Source organism: Thamnophis elegans, chromosome Z (assembly GCF_009769535.1).
Source record: "Thamnophis elegans isolate rThaEle1 chromosome Z, rThaEle1.pri, whole genome shotgun sequence".
NCBI classification, from domain to species: Eukaryota; Metazoa; Chordata; class Lepidosauria; order Squamata; family Colubridae; genus Thamnophis; species Thamnophis elegans.
Genome location: NC_045558.1, coordinates 81,051,338 through 81,078,501, shown reverse-complemented (window position 1 = coordinate 81,078,501; position 27,164 = coordinate 81,051,338). Strand labels below are relative to the sequence as shown.

At 39.9% G+C, this 27,164-nt stretch overlaps 1 protein-coding gene across 1 annotated transcript in view; it reads left to right on the top strand.

Moving 5' to 3' along the window:
• ZPBP (zona pellucida binding protein) overlaps positions 1-27,164 on the top strand; it is a 40,690-nt gene that overhangs the window by 10,334 nt on the left and 3,192 nt on the right. Inside the window, exons 3-7 of the mRNA XM_032237841.1 lie at positions 1,675-1,800; positions 8,365-8,514; positions 10,490-10,708; positions 11,490-11,566; positions 22,947-23,124. Coding sequence (XP_032093732.1) covers positions 1,675-1,800; positions 8,365-8,514; positions 10,490-10,708; positions 11,490-11,566; positions 22,947-23,124 — 750 coding nt within the window. The remainder of the gene's footprint in view (positions 1-1,674; positions 1,801-8,364; positions 8,515-10,489; positions 10,709-11,489; positions 11,567-22,946; positions 23,125-27,164) is intronic.

Below are 27,164 nucleotides of genomic sequence, written 5' to 3'. Positions count from 1 at the left end.
ATGCATCTGTAAACATCTATTAGTGACGTATTTGTAAGTACCTACAAATGAAAAAGATGATTACTAGAAGCAGTTCTGCATTTGTTAAAAACAGATATTGCTTTATTGTCGTCTTTGATAAAGTAATTAAATTAGTAGATCAAGGAATGGTATACTAGACTTCAATAAGGCATTTGACAAAGCGCACAGCTTACTTCTTTGTAAGATAAAAACAATGTGGGATAGATCACAGCCTATCTCTAGGTAAGATAAAACAATGTGGGGTAGACAAAACCACCACCAGATGGATTTGTGGTTGACCAACTGCATTTGGCATGTAGTTTTCAATTGAGTTACATTTAGTGTATATGGAGGGAAGCGTGCAGAAGAATACATCACATTCTATTTTGGAGCCAGTGCTCTTCAATGTCTTAAATGATTTAGAAGTGGCGATAGAAGGAGAGCTCATTAAATTTGCAGATGACACCAAAGGGGGGCGGGGAATTGCTACCACCATGGAAGAGAGACTCACAGTTTAGAAGGATCTTGACAGACTTGAGCATTGGGTCCTATCCAGTCCTTTCCAAGGATGCAGCTCAGTAATGGGAAAAGTATGGTTCCTCAATTAAGCAGGAAAAATCAAATGAACAGGTGCAGAATAGTAATTGGCTCTACAGGAATAACTGAGAGGGCTCTAAATGTCCTCATGAACAACCAGTTAAATATGAGCCAGCAATATGCTGCAGCTACCAAAAAAGCTAAAACAATCTTAGACTGCATCAACAGAAGGGCAGTAATCAAAGTTACAGTGCTGTTCTATATTGTAGTAAAACCATATTTGGAATACTGCATCCACTTCTGGTCTCCATGACACAAAAAAGCTGCTGAAACCCTACAAAAAGTGCGGAGACGAATAACAGAAATGATAGGGGTGTGGAGTTAAACCATACAATAAATAGTTAAGGGAACTAGATATGCCTGGTCTAATGAAGAGGAAGATTAGAGGTGACATGATAGCTGACTTCCAATATTTGAGGGGCAATCAGAGAGAAGAGGGAGTTGACTTATTCTCCAAAGCACCTGAGGGCAGGACAAGAAATAAGGGGAGGAAACTAATCAAGGAGAGATCCAATCTGGAACTAAGAAATTTCCTGTCAGAAAAATTAAGGGAACAACTTGCCTCCCAGAGTTGGTGCTTCGTCGCTGGAGGTTTTCAAGAAAGGATTGGACAATCATTTGTTTGGGATGATGTAAGGAGTCCTGCCCTGGACAGGGAGTTGGTCTGAAAGACCTTCCAATCCTATGAGTCTATGTTTCTAAGCAATCTATTGCTAGAATCCTGGCTTGTCTATCAATCTTATAAAGAATGGAATGTGAGCAAAGGACAGTCTTTATTTTTTAATGTAACATTTAATTATTGAGATGCCATAAGAAAAGATATAACTTTGCTAGTTATAACAAAGGCATCCTATATCTGAAAGTCTAAACTTGTATTCTCTTATGTATACCAATTAAATATATTTCATGTAATTCTAAACTATTTACAAGCAATTTTCCTTGAAATTAATCAGATTTACTTCTGAGTAAATGCATAAATCTTGAAGATAGCATAGCTTTACTTGGATAATTGTTATTTTAAATGCATTTTAACAATGTACGTTCTTTTAACAAATATTAATTAAATTATATTTTCAGTCAAAGTTTATGTCAGACAGCATCATAACAGCCCACATATTCTATGTTTAACAAATCATCTGAGAAATTCAGAATTGATCGACCCAATATTTGAGTGGCATGGACCAAGTGGTGATTTGGTTACAGGTATTTTCCTCCAGTATTGCTTAATAATGTTTTCCTGTTTTTCATCTAAAACAAGAACAGAATGTCAATTTACATGTACTCTCTTGTATTAAACTAACTCTAAGGGGTTTAATTTAATTTTAGTTATAATTAAACACAGATAAACTAAACTAATTGTTTTTAACAATTATGGGTAGTTCTTGACTTACAAGCATTCATTTAGTGACCTTTCAAAGTAATGACAGTGCTGAATGAATGATGGTTACAACCAATTCTTGAATTCTGACCATCTGGACAACTTCATGGTCTTAGGATCATGGTCTGGGTGCTTGGCAATTGACCCCTACAATGTTAGTTGTAACTCCCCTCAATCATGTGATCATCATTTGCAACCTTCCTTGTCAGCTTCCCAAGAAAATTAGTGAGGAAGTATTCCCCACCTGCACACCCTTCTTCCCCAGTCTCTTCATTTGTGCTGCACTCACAGGTCTGCAAAAAAAAATTTTTGGGGGGGTATGGGACGAATTGCTGAGCGAAGATTGGGGTATGAAATGGAATGCTTCCATTTAGAATGAAACCCTTTCACATCACATGAACAAAATTACAATCATCACTATGGTTCTTTTGCTCTCACCATACCATAGGAATCCCATAACGGAAAGATTTTTTCTTACCCTGTTACCAATTTCGGAGGTCCTCAACACACCATTTGCACACTTTATGAGGAGCCCAAACTTTATCTTGATCTCCAATTTTTAGTCCAAAGTATGCAAAGTATACTTTTTTCACAAAGTCTGTAATATTCTGCTGTTGCTTCAACATTGTATATTCACCACAGATAAAACAGAAACTGTCTGGCGAATTAATACACTTTCGTGGAGCCATAACATAATGGTTAAAAAAGGATGAGCTAACATGAATTGTGATGAAAAAGTGTGAACAGCCTAGAATCAAGAACCTGATGATGATTCATGCACAAGTGTGGCATGCAGGAGAGAGCAGCTCTGTTTCTGTACACGAGATGTCACAGTGCTGGCCACGCCCCCTGCACTGACCGGAGATGCTGCTATTTGCCCTGTGTCCTCATCCCACTGGATTCTTCAGGAAAGATTAACCCCTTCTACCATTAGAAGCACAGACTTAAAACTTGCTTAGCTTATGTATATATGGCTGACCATCAGATTTACAGTGCTATATTTTTTACGGGGTTTTTTTTGGGCATTTTATATCTTAAATGCACTTATGTGAATTAATTAATAGTAATTTGGACTTTAAATTTGATTAAAAACCTATAATATAAAAAAATGCCAAAAATTAAAAATAGATAAATTTGAAGACTATTCGTTGTTAAAATGAAATAACAAAATATTTCAGTAACATCACTTTTTCTATAAATGAACTACAGTTTTATCTACTCAAACATTTTGTTGAGGATTGTGTGATCAGGGTTTCAGAATCATCAGTGATGATAGGAAATCACAGATGATAAATACTATAACATCCTAATTCCAATTCTGTAAGCAACTCACATTTCACTGCTTATCTTCAGTCTTCTGACCTATAGGATATTAAAACCAATATTCCATATTTATTCGTAGCAGTGGAACAAGGAATAATTTTGCTGATCCTGAAACTCCTAGGAGAAACAAATTAGCTGGATCCTTTCCAGGCTAGATTCAGTTCATACATAGATTGGAATGGAGGTACTTTGGTTTCCTAAAGAAGAATATAGTGGGAGAGAAATTGAGAATACAACTTGTTGATACTCTATATTTCTCAATGATTTTTTATACTGCTAAGAGCAATAACCTTTTGGAGACTTCGTGCTGAACATTGGAGATGCTACTTCACTCTTACTACTGTGAAACAATTATTATTATTTAGCATATGATGAGAACATGACAGAAGAGAAGTAAACATGTGTGTGTGTGTGTATGTATGTAGATATATATTCTATGTAGTTAATAAGTTAATAAGTAAAACTTCTATGAGGGTATGACAATGGCCTCATATCTGGATGTCCAGTTAAGTTTTCCAGGTGATTGCCTCTGGTATTGCTTCATGTAGATCTAGAAAACCAGGGAATGCACATTGTGAGCAATATGTTTAATAGTTTAGCATATCAGCACCATAATTGGAACTAGGGAAATATTTTCATCCCCGCTGATACAGGGCTAAGGCACTTCTTCCAGGGTCACATCACATTTTGTTCAATTTCAACCAGACAAAGTTAGGCCAGTCAAATCCAGGTGGTTTAGTAGAGGAATCATTAATGGTCAGGCCACAAGAAGGTATCTTGGAACATTCCCATATCCAGATACTCTCTGGGTTAAACAGGATGCATGTTAAGTGAATAATTGCTTTCCAAGCTGATCTGTGGGGTTTCATTATTGTGATGGGCTGTACATTGTCCTGGTGAATAGGGAGGATCTTGTTCAGTATCGACCATAGTCGAATGAAAGCTTGTTGATATCTAATATGGAGTGATACAATATTACTAAGTACAAATAACTAGTGGATAGGAGTGGAATGCAATGTGCCAGAGATGATATGCATTGGTGGCAAACATTTTGGTGGCGCTATTACTGTACATGCTGACATTCAATTGTGTAATAAATCAAAGCCAAGGAGCTTAGAAGGTTATCATCAGCACCCCAGGATGTTCCATCCAGTCTGTTCAGTAATAGTTGTAACTTTTCAATTTTGCAGCTGTTTTTTCCAGGTGTTGCTGGAAGACTAGTGATCTTGCAAGTGTTACCTCCATATTTCAGGGTACTTCAGGGAGTTGTTAGATTGTAAAATACAGTTCCAGACTTCAGTGAAGACTGGTAATTTATATAGCAATTGCTAAGGTGGAATGTGGCTATTTTTGTTTTTGTTAGGCTCAGTTGGAGGCACCATTTTTAAAAGTAGTCAGCCAGGTTTTGGAGATGTTGAGAGAGAATGTCTTCTGCATCACTGACGTTAGTTCATTGGACTATGAGATTGATATTATTGGCATAAATAAATTTTCGAGGAACAGTTTCAGACGGGTTATGGTAAAAAGAGCAGAGGATAGCACTAATCCTTGTGAAAGTCCAACGTATGATATCTGATTCTATTGAATTATGTGAAAACTTGAAATAATCTGTTACTCAACTTGCTGTCAGTCATGGCAATGGTGTTTACAACAAGGTACAACCTTTATTAATTTGAGGAGAAATCCTCTCATCATCATTATAGGCTACTGAGAGGTCAAGAAAAACAGAGAAATTTTTCATTTTCCTTTCCAATCGATTATCCAGATAGAAAGTTAATGCAAGGACTTGATCGCAACAGTCTTGTTTGGGGCAAAATCCAGCTTGTTTAACTTGGATTACAGATTCTACTGCTAAGGCTGTTCTGTTTAACATAAGTGTTTCTAAAGACTTAGAAAGACTCTGTGCCACCGTTTGTAGGTGACACAGAGAAAAGCAAAAATAATTTTGGGAAACTTTTGGATCCTTTTCTGATTTCAAATTTGTAATAATTTTGATGATCTTGAAGATACGAGAGAGCCATTCTGAGCTGGGTGAGATCATACGCCGGCACGGGATTAAGTACCATCAATACGCAGACGATACGCAGTTGTATCTGTCTGCCCCGTGCCAACTCAGCGAAGCAGTAGAAGTGACGTGCCAGTGCCTGGAGGCTGTTAGGGTCTGGATGGGAGCAAACAAGTTGGCACTCAATCCAGACAAGACCAAGTGGCTTCTGATGTTCCCTCCCAAAGATTGGCCAATTATTCCATCTCTCAGGCTGGGGGGTGAAATTATACGCCCCTCAGAGAGGGTTCGCAATTTGGGAGTCCTCCTGGATCCCCAGCTGACTTTAGAACACCACCTGTTGGCTGTGACCAGGGGGACCTTTGCCCAGGTTCGCCTGGTGCACCAATTGCGACCCTACCTGGATCGGGAGGCCCTTCAGACAGTCACTCACACCCTTGTGACCTCAAGACTGGATTATTGTAATGCGCTCTACATGGGGCTGCCCTTGAAGAGTGTTCGAAGACTCCAGTTAGTCCAGAACGCAGCCGCACGAGCGATTGTGGGTGCACCCAGGTACACCCACATCACACCTATCCTCTGCAAGCTGCACTGGCTACCCATTAGTCTCCGAATCCGCTTCAAGGTGCTGGTCGCTACCTATAAAGCCCTACATGGCATCGGACCTGGGTACCTGAGAGACCGCCTCCTGACGATTACCTCCCTCAGACCGATTAGATCTCACAGGTTAGGTCTCCTCCGGATTCCATCTGCCAGCCAATGTCGGCTGGCGACCCCCCGGGGGAGAGCCTTCTCTGTTGCAGCTCCAGCCCTCTGGAATTATCTCCCTGTCGAGATCCGGACCCTTACTACCCTCCCGGCCTTCCGCAAAGCCACCAAGTCCTGGCTGCTCCAGCTGGCCGAGGGGCCTGTGAAATATCCAGCCCCACGGAAATTGTGAATGTTGTGGTTTTGTTTGTAAAGTGTTGTCTTTGTCTAGTTTTCCCCCTTTCCCTTGTCTATTGTGAGCCGCCCGGAGTCCTTCGGGAGTGGGCGGCATACAAGACAAATCAAATCAAATCAAATCAAGTATAGTATGGAATTAAAAGTTCCCTCCGGTAATAGGGCGGCATATAAATGAAATAAACCTAAACCTAACCTATAAAAAAGGAGGCAAGCCAGTGTTTAATTGCTGGTCCACAGTTTTTCAGTAATTCTTGGTACATGCCATCAATCCTGTAGCTTTACTTTTTTATAAAGGATCCAGCCCTCTCTGCACTTTTGGTGTAAATGCATGTGAGTATAAAGCATGTGGTTGGAAGATCATAATTTAGTAATCTAAATTCAGATCTAATTTAAGTGATTTTTTTTATGTCTTGTTTCCTTGAAGTAGAGATGAGATGGTTAGTTATGGATTCCACAATAGAAAATTTTCTTGATAGTACAGATGATGAGTCAAATTTTTGGGTTGAGGGATCAGGGTTTCCTAGTAGAGTGGATAAAGTTCAGATTTTCTATAATCTTGGATCATTTTTCTTTTCTGGCTTTGTCCAGATATTTTGGCAATTTGGTTGCAAATTCAGGAATGGGTGTTCAGACTGTAAAAGATTGGATCTAGTAGAATAAACTGTGGAGAAAATGAATTATTGTTTGTTATGGATTTGCTGGACTTCTGAATAGGCTTGCATCAATCTGAGAATTGATGCTGTTTTCAATGGCAATTGGAACCTGGATTTTTCTTACTAAACAGTATGGTCCAGTGATGGGTTCCGGATCCTGTTCCAACCGGTATGATTGGAACGGGCCTGGCAGCATCCACATGGATGCGCGTAGCATGCATGCACACTCACGCAGCGAGCACATGCATCTTAGCGCTTCCGCGAGCCTCCGCAATGCTCAGCTGCTTGGAGCGTCACGCAAGCGCTATATGCACCATGCGTGTGCGCGAAAGCCTTTAAAGACAGGTAAGGAGCTCGGGTGGGCCCTCCGGAGCACTGTACTGGAATGGTATCCGGTGCTCCGGGCAGGCTCCAATATGCCCGTACTGGGTTGTACTGCCTGCAACCCACCACTGGTGTGGTCATAAAGCACAATATCATGTTTGGTGACAGCAAGTCACATTTAGCGCTGCCAAAAGGCACAATGCCAAAATTTAATAACTGAAATCCTGGCTTTCCCTGTCGCTGTTGTAACCCCATGTCTGCATGGATCATTAAGTGAGAAGAAGTGGGAGGTAAAGAACATGGGAAAGGGGAGGACACTCTGAGCAGGTGCTGAGGAACAATGGCAGCAGATGGGCTCTGGGACATGGGGTACTATAGACTATAAATCCCAGGGATTTATAAGTGTGGGGGGGGGGTCCTTGGAGAAAAAAAAACTGCGGGAATGATTTATGAGAGCAAATTGTTACCTACTGACTTCTTGATTGACTTTTCTTCTGAGAAGCTGATAGCGAAGATTGTTAATGGTTATCATGTGACTGCAGTTTGCTGCATTGTAATCGTCAAATGGGTAGTGGGTCATGACCATGGTGATGCTACAGCAGCTGCAACTCGTAGACTGCTCACAAATTCCCCTTTTTCAGTTCTGTCATACTTTTGAATGAACTCTGAATGACTAATTGTAACTTAAGTTACCTGTAATAGTTTGGGCTTGCTTTATAGAAGTAATATAGTTTTACCTTAGGACATTTTTCTCTTGGATATTTGTGAGGGATGATTGCCTGACAGAGTTGTGTTTGAAAATGTAATATACTGAAATGTTTACTCTCCTGTATATGGCGATAATGGAGACAATAAGCAAAAATATTACAGTAATTTTATTTCTATGCACTTCTGCAACTTATGAAGATCCCTTTTTAATCCTGTCTCTCTTACCAGTCTGGTTATATTGAACTAATTAGTACTGGCTGGTTCTGTTGATCTTTTTAAAAATATTTTTGGGGAGTATTATAATTTTAAAAAGACACACACACAAAGTAATTGTGATATGCTTTAGAATCAGGACTAAATAATTAAAACATGTAGTTACTATGGTTTGAAACTCCTTAAACAACAAAATTTGTTTTATCATTTCAATACAGGAAACGAATCTTTGACAATATCCCCATCAGGAACTCTTGTATTCCAACATTTCAAATCTTATATGAGTGGAGTTTACACATGTTCTCTAGTGTTTAAGCCTACTACTGAGCAAGAAGAAAAAAGCTATTTAATTAAATATGTTATTTACGGTAAGACAAATAACTGTCCTTTTTTGTTTTTCAGTGTTTCATTTTTTTGCCAAAATTATATAATGAAATTTACTACACAGTTAAACATGTTGCGGCAATTAATTTCTAACCAGCTAAATCAGAATTTAGAAGGTATTTACCCTTGGTACATAATACACGTATATAGATTTCTGCAGTTTTTTTCTTCTTTTAAAAAGGGAGCAAGAACTCTAAGTAGAAAACTCTGAGAAAGTAGAAAAATAATATCTAACTAATAGTTCAACTATTGGGGATAAGTGGAATGTTCAACTTGAGGCCATGTTTAACTACTTGGAGTAAACTGAATTCCAGAATTTTAACTCAAGTTTCAAATAAGGCATCCTGTGATCCAGAGTTTTCTCTCAAGTTTCGATCAAAGTGTGGTAATTTCTTCTGCATTTGCAAATATTTCAATATCCTTCCTTGAAGCCATGACCTTAAAACATGCATGATTTCAGTCTTTGCTGCCACTGGCTCCACCACCATTGGTTTTAGAAATTGAGCATATTTTAGATATTGAGAAATATTTTGGAGATAAAAATAACGCTGCCTCCCTGATAAAAGGGGGAAATTCTTTCTCCCCTTTCTTATACTGTAGTGAATTAAGGAGGTATCTCTGACCCACTTCTAAACATTATTTGGACATGGTAGACTTATCACTTGTTGGCTTGACAGCAGAGGTTATGTATCTCTGTCAAGGTCCCCTATAATATTTTCTACAGATTCTGTATTGGGATAAAAATGGAAATTGTAATTTAAATAAATGAATCAAATGGTGTATTGAAAGGTAACAAAATAGGTTTCAACCAGGTCTAGGTCTTAAAATATTGTATCTTGGTCATGATATAATATGATTTATTTTTATTAAGATTTTTGTATGTATGCATGGGTTGAATTAATCGAACTGAATATTTCCTTTGTTTTAAGTTAAATGTTATTGAGCCGTAATTATTTTAAAATAATATATCAATGATTGTTAATTAGTAATGCAAAAAGTATCTTAATTTCTCAGAAAAAAATAGTTATTTATACATTAGGACTAAGCTGATCTCAGAATATTTGCTGTTATAGCACTTTTTAAAAATTAAACATATGCTGTAGAACAAGCATGCCTGGCCAACGGTGCACTATTGGCCTTGAGCTCTTAGGAACTGGGCTACAGAAGTGGCAGGTGTACAGGTGCTTGTATCCCCTTGTGTGAGTGGCAGCAAGCACACCAGTGCTCCATTTGCACAAGTGATGGATGCACTTGCCTGCCATTTGTGCAAATGGAGCTGTGCATGCAAGCTTGCACGCCTCTTGCGGAACCATATCCTTCCTTCCCCAGCCCATCTGCAAAGCCAGAAAGGTTGAGGAACTCTGCTGTAGAGACCTTCTGTGTTATGTAAAGTTGTTTCTTGAATTTGGGTCTTGCTTTGGGCAATTTGAGACAATGCAGTTGCAGAGTGGTTAAAATGCTGGCCTTGTTAGCTAGAAAAGCCAGCATCCCTTGTTTGAGACCAGAGTGCCATGAAACGGGGTGAGTCCCCTCCTTGCCAACCTAGCGAGTTTCAACCTAGTTTGAAAGCATAAAAATACGAGTAGATAAATAGGAACCACTTTGGTGGGAAGGAAACACCATTCTTAAAATTTTTTAAATGTTTAGATCTCAACTTCAAAAATGCATGAGTTATTTGTAATAAAAAATTATTTACTGTTGTGATTCTTGAACAATGAACAAACAGTATTTTGACAGAAGTTGGATAAAATTTTATCAGCTGTTCAAAAGAAAAAGATCCCACAGGAGAATTCCAACTACTTGAGTATACATAAAGTAGCAGCTTAGTTCCTGAGTGTAATATTCTAGAGGATTGTATTTTTTCTCTTTTAATGCAATTATTGTTTAAAAAATAAATTAAGTAGTTTTAAATCTTGGTATCTAGCTTTTGTTTTGAATCTAAACTTTTTTCCCCTGCAGCTTATTCTGATCCTAAATTTTACTATGAGTTTACAGCTCGGTATCATTCAGCTCCCTGCAATAGTATCTATAATAATTCTTTTGAAAAGAAGTTGCTTCAGATATTGGCCAAGCTTGTTACGGAGCTAGCCTGTGAGATTTCATTACAAAAGTCTGAATGTCATCATGTAAAAATGCAGAGAGCTGGAATGCAAAACGAGCTATTCTTCACTTTTAAAGGTAAGACTAGTTTGAAGTCTATTTAAGTCTAATAACAACACATAAGTCCTTGAAAAAAATATACTTGATCCATCCAGGAAATCCGATTTTGTGGGGTAATAAAACTGTGACAATGATGACAAATATGATTATTCACATAAGCAGTAAATATATTTTGTGGTCTTTATATAACTACACATTCTCTTCTTTCAGTCTAAAATTTACTCTTTTGTATCATATCAAGTCACATCATTGGACTGTTTAGACCAATACCGTGTGCTACATTTTGGACAACAAAACTCTCTTCTTTAAAAAGAGATCTTGATATTCAACTTAAAAACGTTAACTTCTAATTTATGAATTCTATGTCAGAGGTATAACTACATCACATACTCTAAAATATTGTTCATTGCATCATTTACATATACAGAGTATAAAAGTAAAATTTGGTGATATGTGTAAGAGGATTAAATTCATTAATCGATTATTTAAAAATTCACTGTTAAATAGATGCTATAGTGGCTGAGAACACCTGTGACCTTGACAGATCTCTAAAATTTTAAGTGGCATGGATCAAATTAGTATTTAGATGGGGGACTTACAGAAAATCTAATACTGCAGAGTAATGTGAGATGTTGAAAAATACCTTTGAAAAATTGCATTGACATACTACTTACCAAATATTGCTAAGAAAACAATATGGATATCTAGTCCAGGAGTTAAAGTTCACTCACTAGTTCTTTTAGAAAACAAGACTTTTTATATTGTATAGTTTCCCTCGTATAGCTGAACATTTTTACAGTTTCTTCTCTAGAAGCAGTAAAAGGCAAAAGTATGTGTTCGAGCGATGTATGTGATGTATCAAGAAGATTACGAAAGGTAATATAAATCTTTCAGAAAAGAAATGAAATTCATAAGAATGCACTTGTTTCTTGTTTATCTTTCAAAAAGTAAATGAATAGCTTTAATATTCTTTTTGTGTAAGTTGTAAAATAAATCTTGAGTAGTTTATTATCAAAGAATATGGGATGAAATAAGAGAGGTTCATGCAGCAAGTTCAAAGTTTTTGTCAAATTAAATCAATTAACAACAATACTAAAAAATTTAGCCTCATTTCAAAAACAGTGATCAAAGTTGTAAAATTTTGGTCCAACTTGGTGATAGTTATGCATACATTGGTTTGTTCTGTGAAAATTGTGGGCATCCGTTAATAAAAGAATATAAAATTAGTATATTAACATCTTTCCATTGTTAACATAGAATACTTATCCTTGTAAGAAGGGGAAAGGGGAAAACAGAAGAAATGTAAATATTCTTCATTTTGGGCTTAACTGTAAGCCCAAAAATATATGTTCATTCAGTTTCCCAATTACTACTGCATTTTTAATCTGCTGCCCAGAATACATTGTTTGCCTTCTTTAATAAAGGACTAAAGAAGTGGATCTGGAAAATGCTGTGAATATGGTATACTAAATGCTGTACATATGGTATACTTATGAATTACGGGGTCTAAGTCAGAGGTTTGGCTAAACCAGTAGTGGTATGGTGGCATCGGTCACTCGGATTGACAGCGACCCAGGCCTGTCACACCCCCGAACCGGGTGGCACTGTTGGCACCATCATGTTTTTAAGTTCTGCGCATGCGCAGAACAATTTTAATTTAATTGCGCATGTGTGCGCAGTGGGCATACAATGCATGCACGAGTAAAACGGCAGTAAAGCTGACTGGAACCCACCCATGGTCTAAGTATATTATAAGTGTAAAGCATTTGATAACTTATTTCTTGGTAAAATGGAACAATATGAGATAGTATCATCATCAGATAGTTTCACAAGGATCACCAACTACAATTACACATCTGGTCTTCAATGGAATTACATTTATGTGGTGGGAAGCAGTAGGGTTTCTTAAGTTTCTGTCTTGGATCCAGTGTTCTTTAATATCTTCATAAATGATGTAGATGAGGGGATAGAAGGAGGAGTCATTAAATTTGCAGATGACAATAATCTGAGGGGAATTGCTAATACTTTAGAAGATAGACTGAAGATTCAGAAGGACCTTGACAGATTTTAGCAATAGGCCCTAAGATGCAGTTCAGTTTTGAGAAGAGTAAGGTCCTGAAAAAACAAATGCTCAGGTATAGAATAGGCAGTGCTACAGCTGCCAAAAAAGCCAATGCAGTCTTAGGCTATGCCAATAAAGGGATAGTACCAAGATCACAAAAAGTGATAATACTGCTCTGTGTTGCATTAATGAGGCCACACTTGGTATACTATTTCCAGTTCTGGTTGTCACAATAAAAAAAAGATGATTATACCCTAAAAAGAATACAGAGAAAAGCATCAATCTTTTCTGGAGGTACCTCTTAACTGTATGATAAATAACTAAGGAAAATAAGTATGTCTAGTCCTATGATGGTGAATCTATGGCACACATGTCTCAGGTGGCACGCAGAGCCCGCCGTGGGCACGCCAGCTTTTGCCCCAGCCCAGCTCCACCATGCATGCTGACCAGCTGGTCTTCGGGTCTCTGCCGCACATACATGGGGGCGGGGCCTTCCCTGATCTCTGCAGTTCCCCCACCTCCAGCATGCCCTACCTTTCTCCCTCCCCACACGCCTTCGTTTTCTCCTGCATTACTACTGCCCATGCCTTTCCTGATCTCTGATGGTTCTACCCTCCGGAGGTGCCTCTCCATGACGGGAATGGAGGAGAAAACTAGGGCGCACTGGGGGGAGAAACTGCAATGATCGAGGAAGGCACAGGTGGCAGGAATGCAGGAGGAAGTTAGGATGTGCTGGGGGGAGAAATTGCAAAGATTATGGAAGGCATGGGAGGCAGGGATGCAGGAGGAAGCTAGGACGAGCTGTCGGGGAGAAACTGGAAATTGTCAGGCCCTTCCTCATCCCGTTCTGGGCCTCAAAAACCTGCACCAACCTGGAAGCCAAAATGGGGTCCACGAGGGTGGGGTGCATGCTTGGGGGAGGAATGCACAGGGAACATGTGGACATAGGTGGGGTGCATGCGCAGGGGGCATTTGCATTGCATTTTAGGGATTGAGGCACGAGCATGTGCATTTGCGCACACACACTTTGGACACTCGGCACCAAAAGGTTAATCATCACTGGTCTAGTCTAATGAAGAGGAGGATTGGTATCAGACCTGCCCAAATCTAACTCTAAGAAAGAACGACCCCAGACTCCATTTGGTTGAAGTAATAGGTATTTTTACTATGATAGAATGATTGCAGGGCACGTAATGTGGGATTTGAAGAATTCTGCACAAAGCACCAGATTTTTCCTTCCCTCCTAGTCTGCCTCCTTGAGTCAGTCACCAGTGTCCAATAGCAAGTCATTTGGGTGTTTTGGGAACTGTTTGATGGTGGGCAGTCAATCTGCTCATTTTCAGGCCAGTTGTCCTTGAAGTCTGGAGTAAACTGGCACAAGCACAAGTGGTTATACTCATCACTGTCAATTTCCCCCTCCCTCCTGCCTCCTTCCTTCTGTTTTCACCCCGGCTGTAACCCACATTCCAAATCCCCTTTTCCCCCTGTCCTTTGATATCAGAATTCAGGCAGAAGCATGGTCCAAGTTGCTGAAGATGGCAGACCTGACATTCTTTCCCCCTGAACAGGGATGTTAGTCCTGGAAAAGAAAAAGAGACAAAGGGGGGGGGGGGGGGAGAAAGGAATATAGGCATCAGCCGGGTTTGTCCAGGTATTTGGAGTGGAATTTTTTTAGCATTGACATGGTGGGCACCTACACATTCAGTTTCACTCTTATGTGTGCAAGAGTCCAGAATGTCTTTAACCTCAAAAATATTGTTCACTTTCAATAAGAATAGGAGATGGAGGTGGTGGTTCAGTAGAACACAATGGAGAAGTGCTTGCAGGCTTAAGCAGGTTGCAATGAAACACCAGGTGAATTCACCTTAGCGATTTTGGCAATTCTAGTTGGATAGTAAATACATTTATCATGTATTCAGGATCCAGCTTTTTAGATGGCTGTGTTGATAGATACTTGGTGGATAGGTAGACTAGATTTCCTATTTTAAATTCTTTTGGTGGAGAGCATTTTTTGTCCACTTGACTGTTTGTTTGTGCCTACTGTGCGTCAGCTAATGTTTATGAACCATAGGCCAGGAGTTTTGAAGTTGGGTTACCCATTCTGCCAGGGAAGTTATGTTAGGTGGAGGTTGAGGTAATTTGGGCATGGCTACAAGATCGTGGCCTGAAGCCACTTTGAAATGGCTCAAAGCTAGTGCTGCTGTCAAAGGAATTGTTATAGGCTACTTCTGCAAAGGGAAGCAGATGACCCAATTGTCTTGTTGCTAATTGATACAGCACCTGAGGTATTCGTCTAATATAGAACTTGTGCATTCACAGGATCCATTAGTTTCTGGATAATGACAGGAGCTAAGTCCCTGGGAGGTTTCCAAGAGTTTAAGGAACTCTTGCCAGAACCAAGAGGTAAATTAAATTCCCCGGTGTGAGATAATGTATTCAGCAACACCATGTAAGCAATAGATGTGCTGAATAAACAGTTTAACAAACACGCACCTGAATGGATTTTGTGACTGGGCATAAAGTGCATTTGTTTAGAGAAAAGGTTGTTTGACTGTCAGGGTGTTTGACTGTAATGTCCATGGATATTTCTTTCCATGAGGCTTGGGGTTTAACTACTGGTTGGATGAGTCCTTGTTTTTTCTCCTGGCACCATTTTGCTGAGGCACACGTGGGGCAGCTCGCTATATAACATTCAACTTTTTTTTCCAAGATGGCCATCAGAATTGACACTTTACTAGGTTTAAAATTTTTACGAACCCAAAATGACTCACTGTTTTAGCATCATGGCACTTTTGAAACACTGTTATTTGTTGGCTTTGGAGGGCTGTATAGTTTTCACACAATCCATGTAATTCCACCAAGCATTGTGTATTCCGCTTCATGGTCTCTAAACCACAGGTTTGAGCTTAGAGCCTCTTTTAAGGAAGTGAGCAAGTTTTTTGCCAGAAGAGAATTCCTGCTAGTTGTTTTTAGGGAATCATTGCTCTGACTCTTTCTTTCTTTTCACTATTGTACTGGGGCAGCATTTGCCAGGAGGTTTTTCCCTCTGGGGAGGTATCATAAGGTAAACTTTAATTGATTAAAGTATTGGGCTCACCAGACCTGTTTAAGTGATAGTCTCCTGGGGGTCTTTAATGCCTCTAGATTCTTATGATCAGTTCATACCTCAAATGGGAATTTGCTGCCTTCTAAGAAATGCCTCCAATAGAGCAGCACCCACCAGACTGTCTTTCTCCCATACTGACCACCTGCACTCTCTTTCAGTAAGTTTTTTGGAGTATAGACACAAGGCTGGAGGATTCCTTGATCATTTTTCTGTAGCAGCACAGCCCCCATTGCCATGTCACTGGTGTCTGCCTAAATGACTAATGGGGAGTTGTGATTGGAATGCTTTAGCACAGGCTCAGCTGCAAACAAGTGTTTGAGGTTTACAAAAGTGGCTCAACATTCCATTGACCATTTAAGAGATTGGTTGGATTTCTCTCCCCTATCTTTGTCATAGAGAGGGCTGTTTGTATGAATGTGGGAATAAATTGGCGATAAAATTGGCAAACCTCAGGAAACTCTGACATTTGTTTCTGATGCAATGACAGGCCCCAAAACTGCTTGGACTTTTTCAGGGTCCATTTGATCCTCTTGTGGGAGATGCAGTACCCTAGATAGTCAATTTTGCTGTGATGGAATTCACTTTTTGATAGATTAGCATACAGTTTGGAAGCTTGCAGCTTTTTTAACATGGCTTGCACCAGCTTCACTTGCTTAACCATGGTTTCCGTGTAGATCAGAATGTTATCTAAGTACAGTAGGACTCCTTTGAACAAATGTTCATGCAGCACTTTGTTAATTAACTGCATAAATACAGTGGGTGCGCTTTGCAGGTCAAATGGAAGTATTTGGAATTGAAAACATCCAACTGGGCAGTTAAAAGCTATTTTTCATTCATCCCTTTCTTTGATTCCGACACACTAGTAAGTATCCTGGAGGTCCAGTTTAGTAAAAAAGAATTTCCCTTTGGCCAGATGAGCTAACATGTCCCACATAAGTGGCAAGGGTAAAAGTCTTCCACGCATACTTCATTTAACCCTCAACAGTCCACACAGAGATGAAGGGACCCATCCTTCTTGGAAAAGTACTAGTGCCACCACTCATGGTCTAACTGTCTGTATAAAGCCTTGTTTTAAGTTTTTGTCAATAAAAGCCTGGAACTCATCAAGCTCCCTTGGAGTCTTTGAATATAGTTTAGGCTTAGGTAATAGAGCATCTGGCAGTTTTTCTATAGAACAGTCTATGGGGTTGTAGTGATGGTAGTTTGCCTGAGCCCTTTTCACTAAATACAGCCCATAGGTGTCGATACTCCTTTGGGATTTGGGGCTCGACTTTGGGTCTCTCCTTCACTTCTGCCTCCACTTCCCCTCTGAGTTTCACTGTAGCTTCTCTCCTTCCGTGTTTGGGCATTCTTCCCCTGGGATTTCCCTAGTGTTCCCACTGTCAGATCTTTAAGAGCCACCTCCTCCAGTTCACATAGGCTTTCCACTTTTGAAGCCATGTTAATCCAAGCCTTTCCGTGCAGGCTATGAACGTGCACATTTCACACGCTAGCTGTAGAAATATGAGACCTGACTCTAGCCAAAGGTATGCATTGCATTCTCCTCCCTTTTCTCTCTTTTTTATGTCAACTTGATAATAGTCATGAAAATGCTTTACAAGTTGACATCCGGCTCTCCTCACTTCCCAGAAGCGACCAGTGTGAAACAAAAACAATATGAGTACAGATATATAATTTAGGTATACATCCCTCCCCCAGGCTTGCTTGGATTTTCTGCATGGAATTTTGCTATAAGGGAACAGCCTGGATATTTCTACTTTTTACCCAAGATGCCTCTGATAAGGGGTAGCCCATCTCCTTTATTAAGTATTGGAGTTGTCTCCGTGCTACCTCGAATCAAGGACTTGTTGAACTTCATAATGAGTTTGGCCTCCTATGACCACAGGGCCTGGGGGGGTGTCGCAGGGTAGTGGTCTCAGAGTGGATCTGACCATGGGTTTTAAGAGGCTACTATGGAATAGTGGGTGTATCTTCCCTAGCAGTCGGGGCAGTTTCAATTGCACTGTGACTGGGTTGATGATCTTTACTATGGAGAATGGTCCCACAAACTTTGGTCCCAGTTTATTGCTAGGGAGTTGCAACCTTAAATATTTTGTGGAGACGTAAACCTTCTCTCCCACCAAGAATGGTCATTGCAGAGCTTGGTGTTTATCTGCCTGTTTCTTATAGGTTTGTGCTGCTTTAGCCAGTGCTTTTTTGACATTCTCCCAGGTTCTTTTAGCATCGACATCCAGTCCGCCAAGCTGACTGAGGAGGGGGGATCCCTTGGATACTCAGGCATTGGGACAAATCCATGCCGCTCACTACTTTGAAGGGTGTTGATTTTGTGCTACCGTGAACAGCATTATTGTATGCAACCTCAGCAAAAGACGGAAGGTCTGCCCAATTGGACTGGTGATAGTTCACATAGCACCTCAGGTACTGCTCTACCATAGCATTCAGTTTCTCTGCCCCCCCCCCCCCCATTGGTGCTCAGGTGAAAAGCCAAGCTAAAGCCTTGGGATGACCCAATGAACTGCAGGAACTGTCTCCAGAACATAGCCATGAACTGCACCACTCTGTCTGAAATAATTCTTTGAAGTACTACATGCAGTCGATAGATATGCTTCACAAACAATTTAGCCAGCTTGTGAGCCGAGGGTAGTCCGTTGCAGGGTATGAAGTGTGCCTGTTTGGAGAACAGGTCTATTACAGTCCAAATCACCATGTTTCCCCCACTTTTCAGCAACTCTACTATAAAGTCCATTGTGATCTCCTCCCACAGCCTCGTTGGCTCTGCTACTGTTTGCAGCAGTCCGGGAGGTTTTCCCGGTCGTCTCTTCATTGTGTGCAGATGGTGCAACTTTTCACATACCTATCCACATCTTTCTTTATGACAGGCCACCAGAATTGACTCCGGCTAAGTGTAAAGTCTTTAGGAACCCAAAGTGGCCTGCCGGTTTGGTGTCGTGGCTCCTCTGGAGAATTAGGATACACAGGGATTCCGGGATGTAGAGTTTTGTCCCCTTCCATGCGAGGTCATCTTTTTTTGTCAAGATGTGTTGGTTGTTTCGGAACCAGAGGGCTGCTAGCAGTTCGGTTTTGAGTCTTATGATTAGATCGCTTGCAGGTTGGTCTTGGTGGTCATGGTGTTGCCACCTAGTGGTCACTTAGGCAGCTATTTGAGTAGAGGGAATAATGGCATCCACTACCTGCTCCCCTTCACATTTGTACTGGGGCATGCGGGAGAGGGTATCAGCTAGAAAGTTCCTCCCCCCTGGTATGCTTTAAAACAAAATCAAAATGATTGAAGTATTGAGCCCATTGGACTTCTTTGGGTGATAGTTTCCGTGGGGTCCTAAATGCCTCCAGATTTTTGTGATCAGTCCAGACTTTGTATAGTTTCTGGTCCCCTTCCAACAGGGGTCTCCATGTTAGCAGTGCCCATCTCACCGCAAAAGCCTCCCTTTCTCATGCAGCCCATCGTCTCTCTGTGTCTGTGAACTTGCGGGAGGTATAGGTGCAAGTTTGTAAGTTTCCATGATTGTTTCTTTGGAGTAGCATCAATCCCACTGCCATGTCACTGGCATCTACCTGGACCACAAAAGATTGCTCGGGGTCAGGATGCTTCAGCACTGGCTCCTTTGCAAACATTTCTTTTAGTGTTTCAAACGCCTCTTGGCAGGTTAGGTGCCACTGTAGGGGTTGTTCCAGTCATTCCTGCGCTCCTTGTCTTCAGGAGGTCTGTCAGGGGTTTGGCAATCTTCACAAAGGGGATGAATTGCCTGTAGAAGTTTGCAAACCCTAGGAAGCTTTGTAGCTGTCTGAGGGTGCGAGGGGGTTGCCAGCCTAGGACGGTTTGTACTTTGGCCGGTTCTATTTCTATTCCATCATTTGACACTCGGTAACCCAGATAGACTAACAGTGCATGGTGGAATTTGCATTTTGATATCTTGACGTACAGGTTGGCTGCCAGATGTATTTCCGGTATTTGGCAGACCAGGAGTCTGTCATCGTCCCTGGTCTCAGTGTAGATGATGATGTCATCCAGGTAGGCGAGGACCCCCTTGTAGAAGTGCTCGTGCAGCATCTCATTTATTAATTGCATGAATACTGCTGGGGTCCCTGCAGTCTGAAAGGTATCACTTTGAATTGAAAGCTCCCTAGGAGGTGGTTGAACACTGTTTTCCACTCATCACCCTCTCTGATACGTATTCAGTAGTATGCTTCTCTGAGGTCTAGTTTGATGAAGGCTTTTTCCTTGGCCAGATGAGATAGCATGTCTTTCATGAGGGGGAAAGGTATAGCTTGCGTATGCATATGGCATTTATCCCTCTAAAGTCCACATACAATCTCATAGTGCCATCTTTTTTTTCTTTGAAGAGGACTGGTGCCGCGACCCGTGGCTTGGCTGGCTCGATGAACTCCCTTGCTAGGTTTTTGTCGGTGGGCAGGTCTACCCCATACTCCTGCATGTATGTCCATACTTGGGTCAGGAAGAAGGCCAGCTGCTTTGGATCACCGCCACACTTTACCCACAGGGCAGGGGATTTCTGCCCCATTGTCCTTGGTGTGGCAGTCCATTAGGCTTGAGGCTGCTAAGCTGCTGGGGGCAGAGCAGCTGTGACTGAGGTGTTGGAGCTTGGGCTGCAACCACCAGAGGAGGTGCAGTCACAGAGGGGAGCACAGCTGCTTTGTTGTCCATGTGGGCCGTCACTGGCTAGAGCCCCAAAGCACCCATCTGGGCCAGGGCCTTCTGCGCCTTGAGGTTGCAGAAGGCCTCTCTAAGGAAATTGAGTGCCTATTCGAATAGCACACTTTTGTGATTGAGCTCCTCAGGTGCCATGATCTCTTTCTTGGGTTCTCTGCTGCAGCTTCCATGACTGGCCATTTGGAAGTTGACCCCAGAAGGCTTCTACTCCCAGTCTTCTTTTATCTCGATGCCTAGGGACAACATGAGCTTTGGCTATTTGTCACATGCTTTGAATTCCACAAGCTACTCAGGAGGATTTCTTCTATTTTGGGGTCTGGCTGCTGCTTCAGCCGAGGTTTCTCCTTCCTCCTGTTCACTGTTGTGAGCTGACATTGCGTGTATGGTTCCACGATAGAGGGGGTCCAATTTTGCAGACCTCACCTAATGTCAGACCTGCCCCAAATCTAACGCTAGGAAAGACTGACCCGAAACTCCATTTGATCTAAATTATAGGTACTTTTACTACAGTAGAATGATTGCAAGACAAGTAATGTGTGATCTGAAGAATTCCGGCACAAATCATGAGATTTTTCCTTCCACCCTGGTCTACCTCCCTTGAGCTAGTCACCAGTGTCCAATAGCAAGGTGTTTGGATGTTGTGGGAACCATTTTATGATGGGCAGTCTATTCACTCATTTTTAGGCTGTCCTTGAATTCTGGAGCAAACTGATCATTCTCATCCATGTCATTCTCACCTCTCACCTCTGCCTCCTTCCATCTATTCTCACCCTGGCTGTAACCCACATTCCACAGTCCCACCTCCTGTCCTTTGATGTCAGGATTCTGGCAGAAGCATGGTCTAAGGTGCTGAAGCTTGCAGACCAGACAATTGGGGTGACATAGGTATCTTCCAATATTTGAGGGGCTTCACAAAGAAAAGTTGATCAATTTATTCTTCAGAGCATCTGAGGGCAAGACAAAGAACAATGGGTGGAAGGTTCTTAAAGAGATACTTTCAAGAAAAAATGGATATTCATTAATCAAAGATGATATAAAGAATTCTGCCTACAGATAAGAGTTTCGCAGCCTAGTGTTGGATTAGAAGATCTCCAAAGTCCTTTCCAGTCATATAATTGTATATAGATAAATAATCTTGCATGTCTCCCCCTAGACCAGGGGTTTCCAACCTCCAATCAATGAACTGGCACCAGGCTGAGGCATGCCAGAAACCATGTATCCACTCTCTGAAAGAACCGAAATTGAAGGAGAAATTGGGAGAAATTTGATGGCATCAAGTGATTGGAAAGGTGTATTTAATTATCCTCACTTTTGATTGTCTGTAGCTATTTGAGTGCAGTGGCTAAGATGCTGAGCTTGTTGATCAGAAAGGTCAGCAATTCAGTGGTTTGAATCCCTAGCGCCGCATAACGGAGTGAGCTCCTGTTACTTTTCTCAGCTTCTGCCAACCTAGCAATTCGAAAGCATGTAAAAATTCAAGTAGAAAAATAGGGACCACCTTTGGTGGGAAGATAACAGCGTTCTGTGCGCCTTTGGCATTTAGTCATACCGGCAACATGACCACAGAGACATCTTTGGACAGCGCTAGCTCTTCGGCTTTGAAACAGAGATGAGCCCTGTGCCCTAGAGTTGGGAATGACTAGCACATATGTGCGAGGGGAATCTTTAACTTTAGCTATTTGAATAATAGGCCAAACTAAGAATTTCAGTTCATCAGTTTTCATAATTGGAGCTAAGGTTAAGAATCTGTCTGAACCATCATAAACATTTATTATCTTGACATGAAGACTCCTGTAACAGAATCAAGAAGTTTGAATGGGCCACTTAGGTCATTCAGTCCAAACTGCTACTCATTGTAGGAACCTAAATTAAAACATCAGAAAACATGGCTGTTTAGCTTCTTCTTAAACACATCCAATGTGTCTACCACATGTTCGGGCATTTATTTTATAAAAATGCTTTAGATAGAAAGTTTTTCTTATATTCTTTATTTAATACCCTGCAATTTATATTCAGTATTATATATATACTGCATTCTGGAATGAGAAAGGACAAGTTTCTTTGATATCCTTTCAAGTGTTTAAAGAGTGCTTTTATATCTCTCCCTTCCAAACACACACAACAGTCATCTTTACTTAAGGGTGAACAAACATAACTCCTTCAATCGTTTTTCTTAAAATTTATTTTTTAAAACACTGAACCAGCATGTCATAGTCATTCGCTAGTCGTATAAGAATATTTATTCATTGTATATTGCAATAAGTACATTAGCCAAGAATAAACAGTTAATGTTATTGATACAGTTTGTATTTTTATATAAGTACTGGTAAGAAAAGAAATAAATAAGAAAATTGCTAATTTTTATCTTTATCAAGAGAATAATTTCTTTTTACTTCAGGCAAAAGACCTAATAGAGAAATTCTTTAGCCAACAAGTTGAAGTTCTTGGAAAAAGAACAGCACCACTACCTGAAATATACTACATTGAAGGCACTTTACAAATGGTGTGGATTAATCGCTGTTTTCCAGGTTATGGAATCAATTCTCTGCTACATCCAGATTGCCCTAATTGTTGTGGTAGGTTGGAAGCATAACAATTTCCAGGATTATAAATACAGACTAAAAATATATTTTAGAGGAATTATCTGCTTAACTTTTTATTACAACAGTTAGTATATTTATTGCTTGTGATAAATTTGGTTATTATTTCTTATGGTTTTTGTTGCATAGTTCATGGTGAATATCTTGAAAATGGAATGCAGCTGCAAATGAGTTGGTTACTATGATAGACTAACTTGTTGGCATTGTTCGTTGTGCCTGAGATAAATGGATTTAGTCTTAGTATAAATCAAATTTAAATCAAACTATTGTGATTTACCATTATGATTAATATATTGGCTTGTGCCTATCTTTTCTAGAATAGATGACAATTACTCTAAAGAATTGGAGTTAAGAGTTCTTAGGGTGCCTTTTGTGAAAGCAAAGTTTAAAAGACTACTTGTGCTTTCTTGAGTCTGTAATGCAGTTCTGATTTCAATAGGTAGACATTCTGCAATCACTCTATATTTGGGGATGTCTTCCTTGTACCAAATGCTACTGAATTAAAAGGGAGAAAGCTTAATACTATTGGATGAAAACTGTATGTGTCTAATGTTACATCTGTGAATCAGAAAATATAAGGTCCTCTTAGTTATGAGTTGAATCTTGTGGTGAAAACCTTACGCTTTTTCTTCTTTATCGATAAAAGCAATAGAATACTGAAGCTTTTCATGTCCAAATCACAATATTACAAAGCAGCGGATTAATATTGTTTGTCACTCTGTATGTTCTGCTCCTAATCCATGACAAGTTCCAGTGCTTTGAGATTAGACACTTGACTCCAAACCACAGATTTTACAACCCACTCTTTCTACTATGCTTTTAAAAGCACAACTTTTTTTTTTAAAAAAATGCTTTTAAAAAAAATAGTTCCTCCTTTAATTTATAAATTTCCTTGTTCAAAAACAAATACAACAAAGCATTATGAAAAGTGTCTATTAACTAGAGGTATTAGAGAAGAAATAACAGCCACTCACATAAACATCTTACCTGAATCAAATTAATTTATCCACAATAAATTAAAATATTAAATAGTAATCTTTGGTGCAACATATACAGAAGAAAAAAGTGTAACCGGCGAAAAATAAAACAGTTTGGCCATGGACCAAACTAAACTTAAATTTTGAAAAAAGGACAAAATATTAACTTGGAGAAGAATGGGGAAGATTTAGTGGCTGATAATTCAGCATAATTCAAATGCACTTAAGATGAATAAAGGGCTCTTTTACTTTAGCCGAAATCTTTCATTTGATAATTTTAAACTGTTTTTCTTCCCAAAGCCTTGATACTTCTACGGTCAGCTTATTGTTGATCAATTCCATAAATTCGGGTTGCATTAGATTAAACAATTGCTATTTGAAAGGATGTCGTAGATTTCACAATATACTCTTAGTTTAGAATTGAAAACATACTGTTTCAGGGATATACAGTAGATAATATTTTGTTCTGGAGCAAGAACAATTTTTTGCACTCTGGATGGACTACCAACGCAGTTAATCCCATTGCTTTTTTTTGTCAATTATTAATCCATTCCAGTTATTTAGAAAGAAGTCTGTTTTATTTTTATAGAATCAGGGGAAGTTTCTTTCATGTCATATCTATTACAAAAGAAAGTTGAGTCCTTTTGATAATAACCTCTGGCTATTGTTTAGAATTCATTTTCTGTAGGAGAAGGAGTAGCACAACCAACCTGGGGTGGAGTTAAAAGAAGAATCAGCCACCATAGCCACAAGCAAACTGAGTTCTACCACTCTTGAATTTATCCTTATCTGTTGTGGCCCGGCAGGAGCTGTTGGAGCTGCCACCAGACTCCGACGGTGAGAGGTCATGAGTCAGCTCTGGAGGAGGTGGAGGACCCTGGACAGAGTTCTGACTCCGAGCAGGGCGTGGAGAGACTGGTTGGCCACCAGGTGGCACCTGAGCCCTGGATCAGTGGGGAGGAGAGAAGAATGAGTGATCCAGACAATACCTGTGAGTTGTTCTGGGATGCACGCCGTCGAAGGGCTACTCGGCGTCAGGAACAACTGCGTAATCACGGGAGGTGATTACGCTCAGCTGATACTCATTAAGATCCTCTCCTGATTATAAAAGAGACTGTTTGTGCCACGCCTTTTTGCAGAAGTCAACGTTCACGATTTAGAGAAATCAACTTGGCAAGTTGGATTGCTGCCAGAGTTTGTTTTTGCATTTGCTGCCTTGGTTTGTAGGACTTGCTGCCAGAGTGCTTATCTCTTTGTTTATTTTGGGCTTGCAGCCAATGAGAGTCTGGACTGAGTAAAAGTATTCTTATTTACGTTTGTTTTTGGCTTTCGTTCCTGGACGGAGAAGTGGGGTCAGAACACTTATCTAATGGTTAGAATCTAGTTGGGGTAAGATAAGGATCTTTGGAATTCAAGGGAGGTTGGACTTAGTTCACTTGTGGCTATGTAGGGATTTTAGATTCATCCCGTTTTTAACTCTGCCCCCAGGTTCTGCCTCTCCTATATTTTCTCCCTCCTATGAGAGTTGACTCCATCTCTTTTCATTTTCTTATGTATGAGATGAAAGTCTTTTCTCAAGTATGTTTGAAGTTTTGTTTTAGGTTTTTACCATCCCAAGAAAAATGGCCTCCAACTTACATGAAACTTTTGAGATCAATAATAAGTATTTGTTTTTAATTCTATTTGTCTCATTTGAATATAATACTTTGTTTGGTCTTCAATTTGAAGATGTTGCTTTTATGGCAGAATTAAGTGCTGATTTCCTGTATTATGAAATAATTTTAGAAATGGACAACAGTTATTATTCATTAGTCCTATGAGCTGGTGAAACATTCTTGCCCTGTCCTTGTGAGATATTCAAATAGTGCCTTTGTCAGCCTTATTTTTGACTAGTGTGTATTATTTCTTCAGTTTGTCAGCAGTCTTTATGTAATATTGTCTTCAATACTCTCCTAAACTACCTACTTCATGGTGAGATTATAGATTCATCTGTGTGAATCTTAGAAGTCTTAGAAATTAAAATGAGAAAGAACTGGGTCTTCATCTGAATTCTGAAAACCAATCTCTCACCTGATTTGGATTGAAAGTTAGAATCTTGGATTCTGTCCACTGTGATGGTTATTGGATTGAGTATTGAGAGGAGACATTCCTTTTTATATGACATATTGTGGGCTTATACAAAAAAACTCTCAAGCTCTGTAACATTTCAAATCTGAGCTGAAAACTCAGATGCCTCTGTGTGCATTCATAGAAAAGTACTAGAAGTCCACTAGTAAATAACCATGGACAGTGGGAATGTGCACAATAAGAGCTGCAATGGTGCAGTGGTTAGAATGCAGTATTGCAGGGCAGGCTATGTCTGCTGACCACTGGCTGCCAGCAGTTTGACAGTTAGGGTCTCACTGGCTCAAGGTTGATTCAGCCTTCCATCCTTCCAAGATTGGTAAAATGAGGACCCAGATTGTTGGGGGCAATATGCTGACTCTAAATTGCTTACGCAGGGCTGTAAAGCACTGTGAAGCGATATATAAGTCTAAGTGCTATTGCTATTGCTAATAAAATGTACAAATTGTGACCATATGTATTAGGTAAGAGTGCAATTGAGCAGTTGCTCCATGGCTAAACCTTATTGAAACTACCTTAAATCTCAGATTTAAGCCTTCCTAAATTAGTTTAGCTATGTTTTTGCCTGTAAATAGAAGTAGAATATTTTGTGATGCTTATTCTGATACTTATTCTTGTCAGGCTGAAATAGTGTCAATGTATATTAGTTACTGTAAGGCTATTGAGTTGTAATTATATAAAAATAATTTTTACTTTTTAGCATAGATCTCAAAAGTACCAGTTTACCTGCTCAAACATTTTTATACCTTGTTTTTGCCTGGGAAACTAAAATAATATGATGCAATTAATTTGTTGGTTGCAGTTCTAAATTTTTATGGAGAACCCTACAAATATTTGCAATAACTGGTTAGGACCAGTTCACATTCAACAATGTTGATGTAAGAAACCAAGAGTCATGAATTTGAGTATGAATAC